This window comes from Callorhinus ursinus, unplaced genomic scaffold (assembly GCF_003265705.2).
Source record: "Callorhinus ursinus isolate GAN/ISIS: 27379988/994484 unplaced genomic scaffold, GSC_fseal_2.0 scaffold13, whole genome shotgun sequence".
Taxonomy (NCBI): Eukaryota; Metazoa; Chordata; class Mammalia; order Carnivora; family Otariidae; genus Callorhinus; species Callorhinus ursinus.
This window is the reverse complement of record NW_027397075.1, coordinates 2,271,748-2,289,880: the sequence shown is the minus strand read 5'-3', so window position 1 is coordinate 2,289,880 and position 18,133 is coordinate 2,271,748. Positions and strand designations below refer to the sequence as shown.

At 48.4% G+C, this 18,133-nt stretch overlaps 1 protein-coding gene across 1 annotated transcript in view; it reads left to right on the top strand.

Annotated features, from left to right (window-relative positions):
* XYLT1 (xylosyltransferase 1) overlaps window positions 1-18,133 on the top strand; it is a 291,435-nt gene that overhangs the window by 72,386 nt on the left and 200,916 nt on the right. Inside the window, exon 2 of the mRNA XM_025855530.2 lies at window positions 16,547-16,585. Within this exon, the coding sequence (XP_025711315.1) occupies window positions 16,547-16,585 (39 nt within the window). The remainder of the gene's footprint in view (window positions 1-16,546; window positions 16,586-18,133) is intronic.

The following is an 18,133-nucleotide window of genomic DNA, read 5'->3' as shown; positions in this document are numbered from 1 at the left end:
TGTGTGTGTGTGTGTGTGTGTGTGTGTGTGTGTGTGTGTGTGTGTGTTTATGTGTTGTAGGGTGATGTTTTTGCTATTTCTCTTTCAACCTACAAATGCCGGTGGCATTTACATAAGCCATAGAACTGAGAGCTGTAAATTGATGTTTGTCTAACTGAGATTGATTTTTTTTTGGTCTTTTTTTAGACAGAAGATATTTTATCAGACTTTAATATGCTGCAACATATCACTTGATTTTTTTTCATTGTCTATAATGATAATGAGGGTTGAATCATTTGTAAAGCTTGATAGGTAGTAGCAACCTATGGTTTAGATGGTGTGGAATATGTTATCATCCCTAAAAATGGAAAGTAGAAACTACTTGAAACTCATCTTGAAAATTTTCAGCGTGTTGGTCCACTGAGTTGGTTTTCAGAGGTTCCTTTGGATCTGTTGGCGTAAAGTCATGTAAATATGATCTAGGTTGTAGGACCGAAAGCTGGCTTCTGGGAAAGATGCATGTCACTCCGCACATGAACCTCATCCGCGATTCTCTGCTGCTCCTTGGATAAAATGCAAACTTCTTAGGACCCCCAGGGACTCCGTGGCTCGGCCCTTGCACCAAATCCTCCCTTTTCTCCTGTGCCCCTCACGCCTCAGCATTCTAGGCTCAGGCTTCTTTTCTTTGTTCCTTAAAAGTGATGTGTCCCTTCCTGCCTCAGAGCCTTCGTAAATGCTGTTTCTTTTCCTAAAATGCTTGTCCACTTTCCTGTCTTGGGTGGGTTGATCCTTGCTCTTTCTTTGAAGCCCACTTTAATTCTCCCTTCCTGAAAGAACCTTCCTGATTCCCCCAACATGGGTGAAGTTCCTCTGTTTTGTGCCCTCCCTACATCCTCCTCTTGGGCAGCATGTATCACAAACGTAACTAAATCACTGATTTTGTCATCAGTTGTTCGATATATGATGATTGAATCAATCCCTCCCTGTTCCGTCCAGGTTGGCATACTTTATGTGTTTATTGAAAAGGCAACAGTTGTGGACCTTTATAGGCTTTATGAGAGGCTCCATTTCAGAGTATTCAAGAGCAGGGGATCTGGAGCCAGGTCTCCTGAATTTGGTCAAATTCTGGCTCCAACACTTTGCTGCTGTGTGACTTTCGGCATCTTGGATAACCTCTCTGAGCGCAGTTTCCTCATCCGTAAAACAGAGCCTAATCATAGTCCGTGCCCTATGAGGTAGTCACACGGACTGAGGTAATCCAGGTCCCTGGCGTACAATAGTGCGTGTCAGGTAGCGTAGTTGGTGCGGGTGGTGATTGTTAGCATTCATTGCATTAGTGCAGTAATCCCCTTGACAGACGGACCCAGCTAGCTCAAAGAAACCTGGAAGGAGCGAATATTATTTATTGGTGCCACATTGCAGCTTTGTTTCGTTAGCAAGTTGAGTGGCATCAAGGAGTTGTTTAAAGCCTCAGTCTCCTCATCTGTGAAATGGAGGCAGCATTACCTCCTCCACATTCCCTATTCCTCGGTGCCCACTCACGGGGTTAGGGTGAGAGTTCAAACAGATGGGGCTGTAGATGGCCAGGTCCGGGTTGAAACCCGCAGCAGGTGCTCCAGGACCTTTAGTGGCCCAAGCATGGCGAGGAACTGATGAGTGTCTCCTCATGCTGCAACCAGGGATGCCCGGGCCGTGCCTGGGTCTCAGGACTTCAGCTGTAAATCCAGGGAGCCACAACAGCCCTTCTGGGACAGGTCTGCTTCTCTGTGATTTAAAACAAAACAAAAAATAATCCTGGATGGTCCAAGGTGCTGGTTTTATATGGCAGCTAATGAGATAGCAGGACAAGTAATTGGAGGATACGTTGCTAACAGACACAGTAAATACAGTTTTGATGATATATCAGCAGTTCTCAAATGGCTCCTGATACAATGAGATTGTATGAGGTCAAGAACACGTTGGAAAACAGACATTGTTTGGTAGGTATGTTACTGCCTCCAGTGATTAGTCCTTAGAGCCCACACTTTTTAAAAGAAATACTTACTGGATGATGATTGTGAACCAGACGTTATTCTAAGTGCTTTACACATATGAACTCAGGCAGTCCTGATAGCAGGCTTGAGGGGTGGGTGTTATTATTCCTCCTATTTCTTATGGGGAAACTGAGGCACCACGATGTTAAGTAACTTGCTCAAGGTCGAGCAGAGTAATCCACCAAGCCTGCGTTTGAGTGCAGGTAAACTGACACAAGAGTCCGTGTTCTCCACCTGCTCCAGAGCAGAAGTCACATGGAAGCACGCCAGAACTGGAAATTAGTCCCTGGCCCGTTCCAGGGAAATTAGTCCCTGTCCCCTGGAACGGGCCAAACCAGCTGTCCTTGGTCCTGATAGCTGCAGGTCCTTCTGGGAAAGCAACTTGTCTCCTGGCTGGTTTTTAGGATTTTTAAAGTTTTAAAACCCTGGGTGGGTTTTAGCCCTCCAGTTAATGGAAGCCACACAGCCTCTCCTCTCTACCTTTGACATTGTGCCCACCACCCCTTCAAACCCTTTCCCCATACCAATTTTCTTTCGCTGGGTTAAAGTGTGTAAGTAGTTTACCATACCTGCTGGAAAACAGGGTCTTAATTAGCCTTAATTTTTGAAGTCTGCAGCTGTAAACTGTGTTGAAAAGATTGAAAAGATTAGTGCACTAGTAATAAGATAATTGTCCCTGAGAAATGCTGTTAGCATGTAAATACAGTTAGCGTGTGAATTCAGAGCAACTGTAATATTTCCCCCCTTTTGGTGTTTAAAGATGTTCCTGCATGAATAATTATAACTAAATGCAAAGTGCAGAAATAAAAGACTCCCTGCTTTCCCTTTTCTTCTTTCTTGTTTATGTCCCAGCTCAGAAATAAACGTCTGCTCAGTGGGATCTCTCCTGGAGCGGGCTTCCCCTTCCCACCATGGTGGCCATTTGAAATTAGTACCAGGGGTGGGGTGACTCAGAGGGAATTCCCCAAAACGGGGGATGCCAGGCAAACACGACCCACAGATCCCACTGCAGCTCTTTGGAGGACCTTGGGCGGAAGACACCACACCTGTACTCACGGGAATGCTCACAGACGTTTGCATGTGTGTGCTTATGGGCACACACACACACAATCCTGTGTGAGCCAGAGAATGATGGTCCAGGCTCCATACAGCAGAAGCAAATGGAAGAAAGCTCTGTCTACCTTCTTGGGCCTAGAAAAGCTACAATAAATAATCCTGCACCTGCCACCACAGAGGGGGCCTACCTTATTTCTGTTGAGTTTTTGTAGCTTTGGAGAAATGGGGAACTTGATTTTATTTTATGATGTCAGTATGTGGAACATCGTCCCAGGAGCCCGTGGCTCAGCAGATATGCAGTATGTCCTCTACAGAGGAACCTCTCTGCTGCTCCATCTCCTGTGAGCTGATCCGTCCGTGGAGCTCCTCTCCTTCTGCTCGGCCTTTCATTCCCAAGGCCCATCTTTGCCGTTGGAGCTTGACTTGCAGGAAAACCTACAACTGCTGAGTTGGCCGGGTTCTGAGCATTCATCTTCTAAATCCCAGCCCGACGTGACTCGGGGTTCAGTTGATTTGGGTTAAGAACACACTGAGTGCTGTCTGTGTGTAGCCGCAGGACTTGGTTAAACATGAAAACAAAAGAAGATCGTCCCTGGCCTTGAGAAAGCAGGGCCAGTTGTCAAAATAGTATATAACGGGGCGTGATGAGGGTAGAGGACCCCCACCCCTACTCGTGGGCGTGGACTCTGCTCCCAACCCAGTGTTCTTGGATGTGCGCTCATCTGTGCTTTTTAAGTCAAACTGTCCTTGGATTTTTAGCCAAGTGTGCTTTACAACCAGCCTGCGATCCAGATCGTGTATTTTTCTCTAATCCCAGGGCCTGCGCTGAGAGCGTTGGGGCTTCATAAATCCGAGACTGCAGAGTCCAGGGCCCATGGCGGCCCGTAGGCCGCCTTAGGAAGGGAAGCCTGCCTGGGGGCTGGGCAGGCAGCAGGACACATGCCCCTTCCACAGGAGACACCTGCTCCCCAGATCCAGACCACTGGATGGGTTCATGTTGCCAGGTCTCCCGATTTTCCAAGAAATGCCAGGACTTCGCAGTTTTACGTGAAACCTCCCGAATATTAGGTGTTGGCATCGTATTGAACATTTTCCTATTGAAAACATTGTGTGGGCTAAACAAACATGTCTAAATGGAATACTTTCCACAGGCCCCCAATAGGCTTTTCGCTACCTGCGCAATAAATCCTTGAAGGGGAGGCTCTCAACGTGCTTGCAAAACAGGCCACTGTGGGGTCATCCGCTGGGAGTCCCACCACATCTTGAATTTGGTCACCTCGAGACCGCAAACTTTAACTTGCCTCTTGCCTCTCCCGTCCTTTCTCGTCCTGCCATGCCCCCTCTGCACAGATGTCTCAATGAAGTTCGTGGGAAGGGAGCCCTTACTGCCATGAATAGATCCTACAGTTACACCAAACATGTCACGTGTGTGAGCGAGCCCCCCCCACCCCAGTGCAGAAAAGCATAAAAATAAAAGGGGATCTTTGTAGACTTTGGGTCAGCCAAGCAGTGCTGAGCACCATGCTCGTCTCCTGGGTGCTGATTAGCAGCTTGCTTGGGGGTCTCAGGCTCTTGCCTGACCTTGGCACAGGGTCTGGCAAGCTTGGCTTTCTGGGTGTAGAATGGGTTGTTTCAGAAACAAAGCCATTGAGAATGAGTTGGGGAGAGTCCTGTATTCACTGATGAAAGGAGCTCATTGTATGAAATCCATGTGCCCTGCCGGACCCCCTTCCTCTGGCCGCCTCCTCCTCCCTGTCCCCCAGCTGGGGCTTTGTCAGCGGCCCGCACGATGCTCTATCCCAGGCTGTGCTTTCTTCCCATTTTCCTGTCTCCGCAGCTCTGGGGTTGCCCTGTGCAGAAGGAGAGCCGGGCTCAGAGCCCCCGTGCACGTTCTCGGCTCCTTGGGCCAACTCTGTTGTCGTAGGTGATGAGAGCGCTTCCTTCCGGGACAGCTAGGAACAAACAGCCAGTTCACAGGCAGCTGTATGAGTTGGCCACGCAGGAAGCCAGAAAACAGCAGTGCTAATAACCTCTTCCTGTTCTGTGCTCTGCACCAAAGCCCACTGCCACCTACCTCCCCTGTCTGGTCCCACCACCCCAGGAAAAGTCTAGACTGTTGAGCTCCAGGTAGAGGCTCCTAAAAGAATAAACCACAGTGTTGAACTTACTTGCAAATTATTAGAGCTCTTCTCTTTCGTCTCTCAAGTTCCAGCATCCAGAACTTTTCTTACCTGGGACTGGAGATGAGGATGGGGTCATGTTGACTAAGCCATCCATGGGGTAAAATGGTGCCTTCCTTTGGGGGGAATCAGTAAACTGCAGTGGTTAAGAGATGGGGTGGGGTGGTCACAAACTCAGGCCAGCCCAGGTGGGTAGGGTGAGGGTCATGGCCAAGGGGAAGGTGTGTACCCACCTTAAGGAAGGAGCAGCTACTTGGCTTCGGCTGCAGCCATGACAACCAGCATGCCCACCTGGCCGTATCTTCTGACATTTTAAGAAAAGCCAGAAATCTGGGTATTGTGAAATCACCCAATTTTTGAAGGTTGGCCACTAGTGAAAAAAAATATTCAAGTACTGTGTACCGTGTAAGTCAATCCATACCACATCTGAGCATTTTGGTTACTTTTTTTTTTTTCTTTTAATTTCTATGAAGATAGGAAGGTTCAGCGGGCCTGTCTCTGTGGCTTCTGGGCAAGTCTTGTTACCTTCCTGAGCCTCCGTTTTCTCCCCTGTAAATTAGCAACAGTACTACTGGAGGGTCCATAGTCTGGAAACTAGAGGCAAATACACATTGTCATCAGGGGCATCTCCCAAACATAAGAGCATAATCTAAAATCATCTGTGTTTCCAGACTCCATGGCCATCCTGTAGTAGCCACCCCATGAGGATGGGATGAGGATTTATTGAAATAATGAATTGCTAAATGTGCTTCGTAAGGATTTTCATCATAGGTATCTTAACGGCCATTGTCATTGATGCCGTCATTGTCATCCCCACCATCGTGATCACTGAGAAGCCTAGGAGAAGCCCAAGGGGCAGGAAGGAGGCACTGAGTCTCTCTCGCCTGAAACCTCCTGACTTTGACCTTGACTCTCGCTGTAGGAACCCTCTGCCCAACTGTCCCCGGCAGGTTCTCCTGCCAACCATCTCTTCCAGCCTAGGAAGAAGTCTCCCAAGTTCCAAGGCACAGCCTGGAGCTGAGGCCCTCCCCTTCTGCAACCACGACCAAGCTCTCCCCTCCACCACCCCGTGCCCAGCATCCTGGGATTGGTTTCCCCCCATGGCTTGAATCAGCAGGTCTGTGTGTGGCCTCTTGGAAATGCTCCAGCCCCGAAGCACTGCTGAATCAGTTTTCCCACAGGATATGCTATCCTGTGAACAAAAGATGTCCTGGTTAGAGGCTCTTGTGTGGAGGCAGGGGAAGAAGAGAAAATGAAGAAAAGGCAGGACAGACATGCACAGAAATTTATTTTGGCAAAAAGGGATGAGCCCAGGATGTGGTACCAAGAACCTTAGGCCCTTAGGACATTCATTTCACATCTTCTATCTCTTCCTCCTCACCAGAAAATGAAGGGCTTGACTGAGGTCAGGGAACAGAAAATTTCATCTCCTAGGAATGGGGGTCTATTGGTAATGTCTGCTCCAAGGGCTGTGTTGAGACTTTGAGGCCAAGTACTTTCTTGGTGATCTTGAGCACCATGTAGGAAGGTGCTGCTCACCTAAGTCTCCTAAGTCTCTTTCTGGCACTCACAGTCTTGGATTCTGGGTCTCACATCTAAACAGTTTCCCCGTGGGACAGAAAACCTACCCAGTAGCCCCAGAAACTATAGAACAAAAACCTGGTGTCTTTGGAACCCTGGACAGTGTCTGTAGGACACTTGACAGCATTGGTTCCGGTGGGCCGCCTGCCATCTTGGTGACCACAACAAGTGGGTGCAAAATTGGTAGGTGCCGTGGCCTGTGCCTGGGGTAAAGCTAATTATTGGGCTGAGCTGGGGATGCGGCTTGTGTCCACGCAGAGCCCAGGTGGCCAGCTTCAGAAGGATGTGGAGCCCTAGAGGGATCTACCAGCACCTCTTGCCCGGCTGTGTTGGGTGGAGGCTGCATTTCTCAGATTTCTCTTGGCACGTGGCATGTCTTGTTTCTGGTCTGAAATGCCTTTGAGCTCTGAAAAGCAGAACACTATAGTGTGATAGTCCTTGCCCTCCAAGAGGAAAGTGACTTGTGGTTCGCCCGCTGTACACCAAGACTGAGCAGGCTCTGCTCTACTGTCCGAGTCGGGCTTCACATTGTCCATCTGAGTTGGTTATCCTTATGATTAATGTGACAAGTTAAAGAATTAGCCTGAAGACCCCCAGCAAGGAGATGGGAGGATCTGGTATGAGGAGCATGTGATCCAGTTCTCTGCTCCATAAGGCTTCTTAGGGTGAGCTACTCCTAGAACCGTGAGCTACTCCTAGAACCGTGAGCTACTCCTAGAACCGTGAGCTACTCCTAGAACCATGAGCTAGTCCTAGAACCATGAACTCTTGGTTTAGTGATTCCAATTCACGATGTGGTTGTACTACTGGAAAGCAGTATAACTCCATGGTCCAAAAGTGTAGCCCTTGGGAGCTGGGCTGCCCTGGTCTAAATCCTGGCTCTGCTACTTACTAACAAGTGACTTGAGCAAATTACTTTCTCCTCTGAGCCTGTCGTACCATCTGTAAAATGGAGCTATTCATTGTTGTTATGAGGTTTAAATGAGATCGTTCTTACAATCCACTAACGATAATGTCTTACATTCACTATGAGCCGATGTTAGCTACTCCTCTGATTATTGTTGATACTGATCAGCCATGAGACCCTGGGCGAACGGCATTATTCAGTGGAGGTGACAGACGCAGTTGCTTACAGTGCCAGGAACCTTGCTGTCTTGGAGGAATGTATGTCCCGTGTTGCTGAATCTCTCATTTTTAAAAAGAGAAGTGAGAAATCTGGGGTTGCATGTGAAGTATCCTGGTTTTAGGACCTTGGCAACAATTTCAAATCTTTCATCAATGCTACAGGCCCCAAAGTACCCCCCAGCATGAATCATCCAGAGGCCACCGATTGGCCACCCCATCTTAACACTTAGACCTCAAGTCTCTCATCTTGCAGGTAGGTGTATTCAAAACCTTGTAGTTCGAAGAATTGTGATTCTGTGTGCTTTGCAGAGAATCACAGAACCTCTTGAGGCACACACAGAACAGAGTGTTTCATACATAATGGTTTAGATTTTTGATAATTGTTTGTTCTCAAAGATGCACACGCCAACCTGGAGAAGCATTAAAATCGTTCCCAGGTTTCCATGCCCCTGTGGCTTCTTCTGTCTTCCAAGGCCGTGGGTGGTGAACCAACGCTGAGGGCCTGAACTTTATCTTGAGGTTCCATTGCTCAGTTCTGGGGTATAGGCTAAAAAATGTGGAGGGAATGCAGAGTAGCAAAGAGACCTGTAAATATTTAAAACTTTGAAAAACAGAGACAGATGACAGACCGAGGAAACTCCCCCCCCATCCCCCAGCCCAGTTTTAAGGGCCTGACTCTATCTGTCACCATACTGCTAAAGCAGTGTGAGCACCCTTGACCTGTCAGTGAGGTTTCTGTTTTCTTCCCAGTCTTACTTAAAGATGAGTTGGCATTTTCCAACAAGGTGAGTGCTGTGTGATTCTGGCTGGTGTTTGCATTCCAAATGCAGCCTTTCTCAGAGAACAAGGGGACTTCTGTGCCATTGGCATCCCTCCCTTGTCGACCAGTGCCGCCCGCCATGCACATGCTCAGCCTTCATCCCAGGAGCCGCTGACATAGGAGATAAGCTCGTTGTGAAATCCCAGAGGGACATCTCGAGAAAGAGCCCCATTGTTGTGAGCACCTTGATGGCTGTATCTAGACCCTGAGGAGGAGTCGAAAGGAGCCACACATCCCTGGGGAGGGGACGCTGGAAAGAAGAAGGAGGTTGACAGGGTTTCTGGGGCAGGAGGGAGACCATCACCATATACATGGAAAGAAGGGAAGGAGCAGAAAATACCCTGTACCCCACTGTGGACTGAATGGTGTGGCCCCCTTAAGCTCACATGTTGAAATCCTAACCCCCAAGGTGATGGTCTTAGGAGATGGGTGATGAGCTCTTGAGGGCAGAGTTCTCAAGAATGTGACAAGCACCATTTTGGAAAGGACACCGGGGAGCTCCCTCACCCATTCTTCCAGGTGAAGGCACAGCAAGGAGAAAGTGGTCTATGAACCAGAATGTGCCGGTGCCTTGATCTTGGACCTCCCGGCCTTCAGAACTACAAGAGATAAATTTCTGTTGTGTTGAAGCCACCCAGCCTGTGGTATTCTGTTCTAGCAGCCCAGACAGATGATGACACCCCCTGATGGACATTTCTTGGGGGACACAGAGTGTGAGCTCCAGAGCTCCATGCATACCTCAGACCCTTGGTGGCTGGCCGGGAACTAGAGGTGAGAGGTCCTCGTCCTCGTGTCTCACAGGCTGTCTATCACCTTGGATGCTTTCTGTCTTACATTACCCATGCCCCCGTGTAAGGTATACCGAAGACTCCGCCAAGGCTGTTTAATAAAATGCAGATTCTTTGGCTCCTTACCCAGAGATCCCGATTCACTAAGTTCATTTTGGAGACACCAGGATATTGGTTCAGGTGCCCGTTTCTGGCAACTACCAAACCTAAGCACCAGTCCTGGCTCTGCCCCTTATCAGACCTGTGTTTTTGAGCAGATTCTACCCCCTGACCTTCAGTTCATCTGATCTGTAAAATGGGGAGCATGATACCTTCCTTGGCAGAGTTGCAAGGATTTCATGTGCTTGGCCCCAAGTAAGCCCAGACAATGAAATAGCTACATCTACCCATTTCACTGCTGTCACATGGGATTGTTTCAGCTGGCATAGACAACAACTAACCACGTTTAGAAGAACCGTGGTTTAGTCGGTTGGGGGTGGAGGGCTATGTGTTAGCCTTCAAAAGTCGGGAAGAAGAAAACAAAGGGGAGATGATTTTTGAGCTTTTAATCATACATCAGACAAAAATATCTGGCTTTATTTACCATCGAGGGCAACCCATGACGTCAGTGGTATCCCATTTTCTTTTTATTTTTTTTTAAGATTTTATTTATTCATTTGACAGAAAAGGTGACGGGGAGAGAGCACAAGCCGGGGGGGAGCGGCAGAGGGACAGGGAGAAGCAGGCTCCCTGCTGAGCAGGGAGCCCGATGTCGGGCTCGATCCCAGGACCCTGGGATCATGACCCGAGCCGAAGGCAGATGCCCAACCGACTGAGCCACCCAGGTGCCCCAGTGGTATCCCATTTTTACGATGAGGAGGTGACTCTGTATTTGCGTCTGCGTGACACAGCCCAGATTTCTACCTCTTAAGCTAGTGTCATTATTTCCTAGTGCCCCTTTAACTTGGAAAAAAAAAAATCCTAGTCAGTTCTATACTCTCCTGCAGTAGCGCTGTTGGAGAATATGGTCCCACCTGTTTACATTGTGTAAATGAGAAAGGTAGAGCTCACGGAAGCTAAGAAGTTTGCCCGAGGTCACAGGTCTACCAAGGGGTTGTTATTCTGCTGACTTGCCAAACCCCAGCACCTCTGAAGAGGACTGTGTTTGGGGAAAGGGCCTTTACAGAAGGGATAAAGTTCACATGAGGCCTATAGGGGGGTCCTGATCCAGTCTGACTGGTGTCCTCATAAGAAAGATTTGGACACCAAGGAGACACCAGAGATGCTCAGGCACAGAGGAAAGACCATGTGAAGACACAGTGAGAAAGAATGTGGTCATTTGCAAGCCACGGGGAAAGGCCTCAGCAGACAGCAGCTCCGCTCACACCTTGATCTTGGACTTGCGGCCTCCAGAACTAGTGAAAAATACATTTCTGTCCCGTCGGCGACCCGGTCTGGGGTGTTTTGTTATGGCAGCCCAAGCCGACTAATAAAGGGGTTACACGTGATTTCAGCCCAGGGTCTGACCCCAAACCTGCACTGTTTTCCTCTGTGTGATCTTTCTTGGCCTCCTGCTGGTCCCTTAATTTAAGTGACAGCATCTCTTTGGGTCTCTGGCTTGGCATCCAAACTCAGCTACTACTTGGTGGTCTTCCTTGGTGGCCCCTAGCAGGCAGGAATGCTGTTGGTGAGATCTTGTTTCTTTCCATCTCAGATCCCATGAAGAGCTCCTTGCATTTCCCGAGGCACCTGGTGTTTGATGGTGACAGAGAGTAAGGCACAATCTCCTGATGGTGGAAGCTTCTACTTCTGTAGACCCCATCAGAGGTTTTTCCAGGACAGGGGGCCACGCCAGCCTTCTGAAGCGTCCTCCTGCACGCGTCCACGCAGGGGTTGGACCGTAGGACCTGTTGTCTGTCTGCTGACTTGATGGGCCGGATGGGGAAGTCTGGCTCTGAAGACTTGAGTCAACAGGACTGTCCCATCCCCATCAAAGCCATTGCTTACCACCCAAGAGCAAACACTATCATATGAGATCTTCAAAGCTCAGGAAGAGAACACCCCTTTCAATGGCTGAGGCCGGGCTCAGGGCTTAGCACCAACCAGGGGAGCCAGAAATGTTTGATTCATGCATGGAACGATAATGAAATTCCTCATCCTCTCTCGCTTTTCTTTACGAAAGCTTCACTGCTTGTTAAAAATCAGGCTTTTGGCCTCGATGGGCTCAAAAGTATTTGAGCCTGGCTTCCTGGTCTTATGAGCAAGACTCATGAGGTGCCAACACGTTTCATTTCTCTGGAATCTATAATCAGAGTCCCGCCTTTTATTTAAACAGTTAGCTTTGGGAATAGGAGTGTGCACAGAGTCACTTTAAAGTCCTTTCTGGCCCCCTCCTGGTGCCCATCAGGCATAGTGCTAGCGACTGAGTGGGAACTCATTAATAGGTGTGGATGGATTTGGTTCCCTGCTGTGGTGAGGTGGCTGTGTTTTGTTTTTAGTCAGGGCCCGTGTGGTAATTTCTATCAACCATGTCCACTACCTTTTTATAAAAGGATTCTCGTGGTTAAGGTGCTCCTGCTGATTTGCTGTGAGTGTTCTTCCTTGTAGTAGACACTGTCCGGGGTGCAGGATTACTTTGTTTGGGGTGGACTTGTGTTCTCCAGTAGGGCTACTGTAAAACAGCAGGCGTCTCAAGTGCAGGGCACTGGGGTCCAATCCAGGCTTCAGCACTATCTGTGCAACCTTGGACAGGTTACTCAATCTCTCTGGTCCTCAGTTTCCCCGTTTCTATAAAGAGAATAATGGCAGTATCTACCTCACAGGGTTGTTACAAGGGGTCAAAGGAATGCTACATGTATAGAGGTGAAGCCTGTGCCTGGAACATGGTAAGAACTTATGTCATTAGCCATCACTTAATTAGTAACATAGTAAGTTACTCGGTATTACTAGTATTCATGACTGTTCCAAACCTTGGTCAGGTAATATGCCCATGGGATAAAGTTGAGAATGAAACAGAGGAATGAGGGCACCTGGGTGGCTCAGTTGGTTAAGCGACTGCCTTCGGCTCAGGTCATGATCCTGGAGTCCCGAGATCGAGTCCCTCATTGGGCTCCCTGCTCAGCAAGGAGCCTGCTTCTCCCTCTAACCCTCCCCCCTCTCATGTACTCTCTCTCTCTCTCTCATTCTCACTCTCTCAAAATAAATAAATAAATCTTAAAAAAAAAAAAAAAAAGAAACAGAGGAATGAACACTGTCTTTATCTCCGGGCGAGAGGACTCTGAGCAATCATTTCTGTTAACGTTGCTGTGATGGCATATAAATAAATTCAGAAGGACCGGTACATTGGGCGAAGAGGGGTGAAAGCTAACTCATATATAGTATAAGGTCTTAGTGGTTGAGTTTTTTCCTTGCTTGGCAGAATGTACAGCTCACGTGGAGTGTGGCACATAGTAGGTCCTAGATCAGAGTTACGAGCTGTAGTCATTTCAGGTTTGGGGGGTTTATTGGCAGACCAAGGAAGAGTATGAATCCTTATGTTTCCAAGGCTGGAGGGTTTGTACATCATGTTGGGGTTCTATCAAGGTCCATCTTTAGAAAGTGTATCAGTTAGTTATCACCACAGTGATGGCTGTATAATAAATCACCCTGAAACTCAATGGCTTGAAACAACAAGCATATATCCTGTATGTGTCTGAAGGTTGGCTGAACAAGGCTGGGCTGGGCTTCAAGCTGCAGGTTGGGTACAGTTCTGGTCCATGTGTGTCTCCTCTTCCTTGGACCAACAGGGTACCCAGAGCATGTTCTTCTTGCGGTGATGGCCAAAGCACAAGAGTCCCACTCAATCCCACAAGCATATTTTAAGCTTCTGCGTATGTCCTATTTGCTAAGCCCCCCTTGGACAAAGCAAATCAAATGGGCAAGCCCAAGGTCAAGGGATGGGGAAGAACACTCTGCAAAGAAATGCAAAGTCATGTGACCAGAGGGCGTGACTATAGGGAGTGGTGAAGAATGCAGGCCATTAAATCGGTCTACCTAGTTCCCTGTTTGACTTCCCCAATTGAGTCATTGCAATAGGTGATGTGAAAGAGCTTTCCTTGCTTAAGGCAGTTCGTAGCTTCCGGTACCTGCATTAAGATTCCAAAAGCACTCCACTGTAGCATCGGAGCATGTTGCAAATTCCCCTTTGGTCTCCAGGAGCCTTTCCCCTGACAGACAGGAATTTACTCTACTGTAAACCAAAGAGCCCCGGTTTAGACAGACACGATGGGTTAGGCAGACAGCATCATTGACCCGGTTCCACTTCGTTAGCCTTTCCAATTAAGGAGGATGTTGCTGAAAGTGAGACCTCACAGATATGTAGTCACACCTGGAATCTTCTGGATGGAGCCTCTGTAGGGAGGGTCTTATATTTTGAATGCGCACAGAGGGAGGGGAGCAACATTTTGTTGGCACGTGAGCCCCGGAGTGTTAACGACATGACCACTTGGAGTGCTCTGTCTTCTTCCTGGCTAGGTCATTAATGTGCTAGATAGATAAGATTGGACCCCTGACCCTGTGCCAGTAGGGTTTCTGATCTTGGAACACCAGATAAAGGGTTGGTGCTTTATCGTATCTAGGGATCAGGCTCTGGGTTTTGTCAACACAGTTGAGAGTTTTCTGTGGTTTCCCAAACATGGTCTTTACCTTGAAGTTATTCTTAGGGGTTCAGGATGGCAGTCTCCCCTCTCTACCCTTTTAGGATTCTGAGCAGTGAAGCATAAACCCTAAGCCATAGCCAGACGGGCTGTGAAGTACAGCTTAATTAATCTGGGCACGCACCCAACACCCCAGTGCAGTGCTCCGCTAGGACCTGGCCTTGAGAATGAGGCTAATGTTTGAGTGTGAGAGGAAACTTCTTATCTTCTGGCCGCATCTAGATGAATCTGGCCAGAAAGACACACAGACTGACTCAGAGCTGAAGACCTCCCAGACCAGGAGGACAGCCTTGCCTCCCAAAGACAAAAGTGGGCCCCGTCCAGTATGCTTGCTTGTCACAGGGAAGCTGGAAGAACAGAATTGATTGACTCTCCCTCCCTGCATGTGAGGATGAAGAGGCTGGCTAGAGTGGGCTCCATGAAGAATGGCTAAAACAATGAGCCAGCTCACTCGAACGGCGCAGTGAAGGTTCTCACCTATATGGCTCTCACTTCTTCACCCTTGGGAAGAAGCTAGTGAGGGTTTGAAGAGAGAAGCCTAAAATATTTTCAAGACTTCTCCGAGTTCCTTTATGGGCCAAGGCTGCAATGTCCAGAGAGGGGGAGGAGGGTTCCCCTCCCTGTCTTCCTGGGTGTGAGGAATATTCCGTGCCTGAGTGTGAAAATTGGAATTAGATATTCTCCTGGGAGTAAGTTTTGAGCTGTACCATTGGAGAACTGCTAGGAACTAGATTCAGAACTGGAATTGGGGGAGAGGAACCTCTCATCTTGAGCTCAGAATGACTTCAGCCTCATTATGAAGATACCACAGAGGAGTCATCAAGAAAGTGAGTTGCCTATTCACCTAGGGTAGGGGTTTAAAAGGTTCCAGTTTTGCTAACTTCCTTTTTTTTTTTTTTTTTTTTTTAATGTGGTAAGAACACTTAACATGAGATCTACCCTCTTAACAAAATTGTGTGTGTACCATACAGGGTTGTTAACTATAGCTACAGTGTCATCAGACACCTGAACGTTAGAGTTGATTCATCCTGGGTGACTGAAACTTTGCACCTGTTGACTAGCAAAGCCCCATTCCCTCTCCCCCAGCCCCTGGCAGTCACCCTTCCACCCGCTGCTTCCATGAATTTGATGATTTTAGATTCTTCATGTAAGTGGACTCATGACATTTGCCCTCCCATGTTCACTGAAGCCATACAAAGCCAAGATACAGAAACAACCTACATGTCTGTTGATGAATGGATCAAGAAGATGTGGTCTGTGCATACAATGGAATGTTATTCAGCCTTAAAAAAGAAGGGAATCCTGCCATCTGTGACAACGTGGATGAACCTTGAGGACATTATGCTGAGTGAAATAAGTCAGATCATAGAAGGACAAATACAGCGTGATTCCTACACTTCCTTCTTATTCACCCTGTAGGCCACGGGGTGCTCACTTGCATGGCTTCCTAGAAGCCCATGTTGGGAAGTCGGCTTGCACAAAGCAAAGCTTCCAAACTGAGCTTGCACCTCAGGGCCCTAAAATCATGCCCATTCTCTGGAAGAGGCAGCTTGAGGTTGCTTTCCCAGAATCATGAATCTAAGGTGGTTAAGTTCAGAGCTGACAGAGTGCCGACAAAAATAGCCTTTATGTGCTGAGTTTCCTGTTTTCCTTGGAAACCACTTGCTGAAAACCACTACCTCCTCCCCACCCGTCCCTCCCTCCTCTCTACCCACCCTGCCCCCCCCCACCTAAAGAGTTCATGTTTAATGACCCACGACATTACCACCAAGCATTTCCAGTCAATTGGCTTTTGTAGAGAGTGAACGAATAGGAATTTTCTCTGGCCTCCTCTATCCTAAAAAGGCTCTTCCCCAGCCCATTGGAATGTGCTAGAAAACTAGGAATTAAGCTCTTCTTTTTCTGTCTCTATTTTCCTTCCCTCGTTTTTTCCAAGACCAGACACAAATTGGTGGCCTCGCCCCTAATCGGGACTCTATATTCTTTCAGGTTTATTTCTCCTCCTCTTACGGATCCATCCTGTCCTTTGTATAGAGGGTTTTAACACACTTGGAGATAATCGATGAGTGTACTTTCTTTCCTATTTCCTTACACTTGATCATTTTGCATGAAAAACTTGAGCCTCCTTAATCATCGGGGTGTGGAAGGAAGTTGAGAAGAGACTGGGGATGGGCCAAGCTCTTCTCATGAGTCGTGGAATGGGGGAGACTGTAAAACATGGAAGAGATCTCGCTGTGTTAGAAAAGGATGCTGGGTTGGTAGGTTCCATTTTCCCCATTGCTTATGTGTGTTTTCTCCTCTCTTCCCACAGGACCCTCATCCAAGTCCCCCGATCACCCTGGAGACCCAGGTCAGTACCTTCCCATGGCCTTTGTCACTTATCTCTGCACCAGCTCTCCAGGAGGCTTGGTACACCCTCTGGGCTCCTTGACTCAGAGAGACTGGATGGGCACATTCAGCCATCCCCCTGCCACTGGAATGTATGCCCACATACACAGGTGGGTACACACACGAGCTGATTGTGTGTGTGCGCGCACGCACGTGTGTACCTGGGCATCTGCACACCCATCTTCTGGCCCCGAAAGGTGACCTAGCGTCTCAGCCTCCTTTTTCCCATCTGGAATATTACCGTGAGGGTAGTGCCCGCCTCGGAGGGTTGTGGTGAGAACAGCAGAAACCGGTATCTGTAAAGTCGTAAGTGCTGGTGGGGTATAGCGTTTGAACCCAACAGACAGTTGCCTGTCCACCTGGGCTTGAAGGGCAGGTATCTTTGGATCAGTCATCTCCTGGGGTCCCAACGTTGGTCACACAGTAAAGAGAGGAGACAGGATGGAGCCCCTCCAGAACCCCACAGCTAACAGCGTTTGAGTGTCTGGGACAGGCAAGCCTGTGTGAACACTTCAAGGCGGAAGGGCAGCTCTGTGGCTGTTTCTGGAGTTCTCTAGCAAGGACCACCTGCTATCTTACTCTCCAGCCTCCTCCATGGGTCCTTGTCTTCTTACCAGTGTCTCTGCCTCAGTCTACCCAAGGGGAATGAGCAACCCCACCGTGCTTCTCCGTCCTTGCTCAGGAAGGCCACACATGGTGGGGAAAGGGGAGTCTTCCACCTTCCCATTTTCCCCTGCACGCACATTTCGTTAGGTCGGCTACAGGGATGACCAGACAAGAGAGCGGGCAGGAAAGAGCGGTGGGCGTGGCTTTGAAGGGGGATGAGGACCCAGGTCCCTCCCCCTGTTTGGCCATCCTCTGGTCTGCTTCTATCCAAACGCCTGCCGCTCACCTACTCCCTTAGCCATGTTAGCCTTAAGGGAATCACACTTGTTCCAAGTCACCTAAAAATAGATTTTCTTTAAATCAAGTTACTTAACTGTCATAAGTGGGCTCATCCTAAGCTCATGGTTCCCAGTCAAGGCCCTCTTGGATCTCTGGAGGACATTTGGCTGTATCTGAAGACATTTTTGATTCTCTCACCTTGGGGTGGGGAGCTTACTCCTGGCATCTGGTGGGTGGACCCCAGGGATGGGGCTAACTGTTGTTGTACATTGCACAGGCCAGCGCCCCCCCCCCCCACAGAGGAGAATGGTCTGGCCTAAAATGTCACCAGTGTTGAGGATGAGAAACACTATCACAAGGAATGATACCGGTGAAATCACAAGCGTGAAATCACATGCTAGTTCGATTTTTTTTTTTTTTTGGTACAACATTAAAATAAATATGAAACTAGTAACATGTAAAAGTTCCTTTTGAGTACCCCCCAGAATCATCTGCATGCACTCTCAGGGGTGTGTCTGCCACCCTTTGGAAAACACTGCGCCTCCCCAGGCTCCTCAGTGGATTGCCAGAGAACTTCCCAGGTGTGCTTTTAAAGGATGGCCCTTCTCCTCTTCATCATCCCTCC